Source organism: Branchiostoma belcheri, unplaced genomic scaffold (assembly GCF_001625305.1).
Source record: "Branchiostoma belcheri isolate BF01 breed outbred unplaced genomic scaffold, Haploidv18h27 scaffold95, whole genome shotgun sequence".
NCBI lineage: Eukaryota > Metazoa > Chordata > Leptocardii > Amphioxiformes > Branchiostomatidae > Branchiostoma > Branchiostoma belcheri.
The window spans coordinates 766,531-772,383 of record NW_017804631.1 but is presented as its reverse complement, the minus strand read 5'-3'; the positions used below and the strand labels follow the sequence as shown (position 1 = coordinate 772,383).

General features: G+C 39.7%; 1 protein-coding gene across 1 annotated transcript in view; it reads right to left on the bottom strand.

Moving 5' to 3' along the window:
• The window catches only part of LOC109461664 (probable histone-lysine N-methyltransferase CG1716), a 25,105-nt gene extending 21,600 nt beyond the window's left edge, over positions 1–3,505 (bottom strand). Inside the window, exons 1-4 of the mRNA XM_019758045.1 lie at positions 3,452–3,505; positions 2,958–3,077; positions 1,679–1,712; positions 10–403 (exon numbers count right to left, since the gene is read on the bottom strand). Coding sequence (XP_019613604.1) covers positions 10–403; positions 1,679–1,712; positions 2,958–3,077; positions 3,452–3,471 — 568 coding nt within the window. The 5' untranslated portion in view covers positions 3,472–3,505. The remainder of the gene's footprint in view (positions 1–9; positions 404–1,678; positions 1,713–2,957; positions 3,078–3,451) is intronic.
• Positions 3,506–5,853: the final 2,348 nt, after the last annotated feature.

Below are 5,853 nucleotides of genomic sequence, written 5' to 3'. Positions count from 1 at the left end.
TGAACGCAGATGCGGATTCTTTCGTTTCCGTTTTGGGCCTGGAGATCTGTATTGTGTTTCTGTCCTTGAATATCAGTACTGGCTCGAACTTGGCGTTCTTTTCTGCGCTTACTGGTCCCTTCGCAGTTCTATCCACGCGAGCTTCATCTGTAGTTCCTGAGTCAATTTCTTCCGCGTGCTTTTCGCCGTTTTCTAACAGTGGAGAAAATTTTGTGCTCTTCCCTTTGCCTTCCTGTTCTTTTGAACCTTGAACCTTGACCTCTGTTTGGGCATCCTCTTCGCTGAGGTCGGATGATTCGCTGGTGTTGGCGACGTCGTAGTTGACGAGGGCTTTTATCCGCGGCAGTTGGGCAACAATGGGAGGGGGTGGGGGAGGGGGGACATCATCTTTGTCTGTCTCATTCTGGGGGGAAAAACAGCATGGCAGGCATGTATGAATGATACACAATTTAACCCTTATAATATATAATTTATGTACAATATTATATATAAAAGAAAGACATTAGAGAGCGCTGCCTTGCCAGCGTAAACCCTCTGGATAGGGCTGCCTGGAGGTACGGAGTGAAAACCAGTACTACTAGCCGACTGCTGCCCACCCCTGTGGCAGGGACAACAGCAGCAGAAAAATCAAATCCTGGATAGTGAAGTGGGTGAAGTGTCAAGATAGAAACTCTGATCACCAGTGAACTGATTTCTTTCATTAACTGAAACTATACACCCCATGCTGACCATGCCAAGGAATTTTCTAAAAATTAAAAAAAAAGTAGCATAATTTAACCGATTGTTGCATTCTGCACTCAAACTTCAAGATATTTTTATCAGTCATGATGTTTCACAATCCAAAATGTCTTAATAAAATGTCTAAATAAACTCGTCTGCTGATTATTCTGTGAGTCTGTCACCAACACAAATTTGGTACCAAAGTTACTCTGGCAGGTTGAAGGTTGAAGTGCTTTTGTGTTGTTTTTAGATATCTCTTAACAGCTGCGTCTTTCAAAGAATGGTCAAATTGTCTGCTTAGATTAACAGACACAGACATGCTACAAACAGAACAATCCATTAGTGTGTCGTGGGGGTGGCCTCTAACCCTACAAAACCCCTGGTGTTGAGAGAAGCTGACCCCACCTGGTCCCCCACATTTGGTATGACCTAATAATAGTAATAACCTTCTAGTTGCTGACACAGCTAGAAAATACGTTTTGGGGTATGTTAAGATTTGAGGTTGTAAGTGTAACAATACTGTAGTACATAACATTTAGTAATACATTGGGATTGCACGTTTGTGGCACCAAGAATTTGTGGTAAAAGGGTCACTGCAAAAACTGCAAAAATAAAAACACAGTGAAAGTCTTCAGATTTACAGTAAATATATCAGACCTGTGGAGGTCTTGGACAGATTACTGTAGTTTTGGCTGATGATAAAATAGTTCTTAGATAACCTCTGGCATTGGGTATCAGTTTAAGATGATCAAATATCATCCCAAGAAAATAAATCAACTTCGAATAAATAATCACTTTTAAGCAAAATATTTTTCAACTGAAAAGAATACAATTCAGTGGAATATATATAAAATATTGGACTGGTAACCTGCATGCTAGGCTAGAGATTACCTATCATATGCTTGCTTTAAGATTTAATATTGTAATTTCTGTATGTATCAAAAGGAATCATGATTACCTCAGAGCCAGACTCTGAACTGATGTCCATATCCCTGAAAATACACGAAGAAGAATATACAAAGCTGTGTAAATACGAACATGAGACTCAAAATTCTTATGCATACGGGAGACACAAAAGGGTTGAAAGTTTCCTTGTTGTTAATTGTAAGTCTTCCTAATCTTCAAGTTGCCAAAACTGTCATCTTTGAGATGGAGTTTATCTATGTTTAGTCTAATACAGATATCGATTCTGCTTTTACACACGGAAATTAATTGCTACTAAAGCAACTGGACAATTTTGAGAACTGTCACATGTTTTAGGCAGGTAGGCAGGCAGGCACATGTTTTAAGTAGTGGAAAAGAAGTGGAGGCTACTTGAAACATCTGACAGTTTTCAAAATCTATCCAGTTGCTTGAGTAACAATTTCTTGAAGTTGTGTATCTCATTACCTGGATGTCTAACCTTTTTTGACGTATGCTGCTTTTAGTTCTATATTTGTTTCATCCGCCAAACCTTGGAGTCAGTCTTATGATTAAACCTTGGTGTTAAATGTCATACAGCATTGGAATTTCAAAGAACTTTTAACATATTTCCTGGTGGAGGCCTTTATGGCAATATACCCGTAAATACCTAATGCTTTCAATAATATGATATTGACAAATACTAGTATCATTATGATTCATGTGAATGTATCATTTTTCTGTCCTGCAACATTGGTGTTGATCGACTTGTGTTTTTTTCATCTGGACTCCTGTCTAAATTCTTTCTATTCTGTTTCGCAGGTATGACCTCTAATGGTAGACAAATATTCTATACAATGAAGCATTAACATATGTGTAAGTAACAACCATGGACTCTTATGGGGTTGTTGGGTATCGAGGATACTGAGGATAATAATGCCACATACCTGTACCCAACACCCCCATGAGAGACATAATAAATTATTTGTGTTTCTATAGACCTGAAAACGGACCACTAAATGATAAAAAAATACTCCATCAACAAGGAATAGGTTAGTTACTTACGTTAGAAATATTACTAGTCACATACGAGCTACCAGAGCCACGGTTTTCGCCAAGATCGTCAAACATTAACCAGGTATTTTCCACCTAACTGATTGACATGTTTTGGAAGCGTGGCTTGGCTTGCTCGCATACATGTGTGATTTTCCACCTTTCCACCATCTTTCCTGTGGTATCTGTCAACCTAAGCACATCTGTGTCTTCTTTATAGTCTCCAGAAACAGATGTACCTTGGTGTAACAGAGAGGAAGTGTGGATAAGGATATAATACTCACCCAGTGGGACTTTCAGGGTTGTAGTAGTGGTCACTCATGGTTCCAAATTCAGCTTTTCGCGGGGAAAGCTTGTCGTCGTACTGCCCAGTTTTTTCGGCGCCTGGCCTCTGTCTCTGCCGCCTAGTCCAACAAAACACCACAGATCAACCCCCTAGCTACTCCGTAAGACACACATGCTCGAAATGTAGGAATGCCTGTCTCCGAAAGTCACGGGCGACGCCGATTTCGGGGATTTTTAAACATTTTCAATGGAAGCGACAGCCATCTTGGACCTCCCTCTTTCCTGCTTTCCTACATCCGGGACATTGACTAGCCGACAACCTGATTACCCAACATCGTGTCTAAATACGTTCGTCTGTAGATGTTGCACCACAGCCATTTTTTTGCCAGTGATTGGCTAAAACACAGATTCACACCAATGATAATATCAAGAATGTAGTAAGATCATCGTGTTCAAGATTTCAGCTTTGCAAAGTCACTTCTGGATAACTTACCACCAAATACGAATGAACATTTTGATTGAATATTTTGCAATGCGTGTCAATGGGAGGGTCACATAGAGTTTTAGAACATTATGAACACGGATACACAAAACGAGAACCTTCGTTACCGTTTGATTTTCCTAAAAAATATTATTGTGATATTTGTGAATGTGAAAATCGAAATAATTTTCAGCTTTCCTCAGGGTCAACTGAGGATACAGGGTCATCGGAGGACATAGAAACAGGTGCACGATTCGAATATTCCAATAAAAAAGTGCATTTTTATCATGTTCGATTTCTCTTAGAATAACGTTCCGTGACATTCGATTGTTCTACCTCATGGTAGAAAGCAAAACAGACTGAAGAGTAAAATGTGAAAGCTGATCTCTCTGCATTATCGCAAAGATTTACTGAAGCCAGGTAAAATGGGAATCAAATTTATAAAAGGGGCACATGATTGACATGATGAAACGCGACAGGCCTCATCAGATTAACTAGTAGAGGAATGTAGAGAATGCCACCCAAACTGTAGCCTGGGAAGATTAGCCTAAACGGTCTACAGAGCATTTTGATGATATCTGAGAGCGCACTAACAACACTTCTATCACAACAACACTAAGCTTGAAAGATCACATCCATTTGACAGGCAGGTTAGGGCCAGTAGTATCATTCCTCTGGGGGAATCCCTAGCAGTACTGTGGCAATCCTAGCGGAGCACACATGAAATGCATACTTATACTTCGATATATAAACAAGACGAATTAGTATATTAAAGGAAAATGGTTTTGCGTTTGACAAAAAAGCTGCAGACACATATAATGTCTAGTGTTGGTTTTTCAACAATATTAAAATGAAAATAAAGATTCAAACATGGGCTTTTAAGTCATCAAAGCTTACATAGCCTTTACAAGGCTTTAGAAATTAGGGGCAAAATTATACCACAGGTGACATGCCACGGGAGTCATATATAAATTATTCCGCCCAGCATGAATTTATGATTCAATGATTATGTAACAATCACCTGCAGTTATTTTTTAATTACTAGTATTGTGTCATCAATTTGTAGGGTAGTCCGCTATTAAAGTAAGTAAGTCCGCTAAAGGAGCACACTTTTGCCGATCTGAGAGCCTCGGAAGCCTGGTAGAGGCTATTTTGCACTTTTCGATTGCAGTCACTTTGAATACGTGAAGGGATAAGAGCCCACAAGGATCCCTGTCAGTTAAAACAATAGAACCCGCACATGTGCCATCTGTCTGTCCTTTAATACCTACATTATTAATGGCTTTGTTCTTGGCAACTGGGCTTTGGGACAAGCAGTACGAATGTTCATATTTCATTTGCATCCCATTTTCAGTTTGTTTTGTCATGACACGGTATACGCTATTGTAAATACTTTTAACAATTTTGCTGTTTTTAACCGCTTGACTATGATCGCCACCTATTGTAAATACTTTTAATAATTGCTGTTTTTAACTGTCTTTAATAATTGCTTTTAATATTTGTGCCAACCGTTTTTAACAATTTGTAATGCGGCAGACCAATTCAGGGCCCTACGGGGACCCTGCTACTCTGTACAGCATAGTATGAAAGAAATAAACCAGTATTATTATTATGTTTTAGTTTAGTACATTACTAGTAGCAGACATTTAAAAAGGTAATATCTTGTAACGATATAATTGTAAAAGTAGAGGCTTTAAACTGACATTGGTACTAATAACCATGTAATAAAAAGGTGATGGGGGTTATATAAACAACAAGATTATATTTTTCAGGAAAACACAGAGAAATGAACAATCAAACGTGCACGCATGGAAGAAGGCAGTGTGTATCTTTTCATAATCCACAAATACCCTGAATAAAACAGCCGGTCAGTGGTGTGTGTGGTGTGTATTCTCCACTAGTGACTAGACAATGGCCGACCAAAATGTCCAAACATAACAACACGTTTCGTCACTTTTGTTTCATTAAATGCGGAGAATTCTCCGCCATCGGGGCCAAGTGTTCTGAATAAACACCTCCATATTCATACGTGTCTGGTAAAAAGTCGGACAGAGCGGCCAGATGATACTAATCATGGAATGTTTTTATAACGATCAGGGGGAGTCGTAAGAAAAACACGGATCAATTAGCACGAAAAACTCCAATGATAGCCTAACGACCACGTGACGGTAACGCCGCGCGGTGATTGGCTTGAGGTCCGCCATGTTCGTGACGTCACTGCTTGTCTGGCCGAGTGCTGGAGGCCTTTGTTGGAATGTGGCGGAGCTGAACATTGAATCTGACAAATTGTGTCCCTTTCCTGAGTCAATTTCGCCGTGAAATCCTCATATTTCCTGATCACCCGAGTTCTAGATTGGCCCAAGGATTCCCCGGAATGATCCTGAGGTGAGGAAGGTGCGTTAGAAAGGATCAAG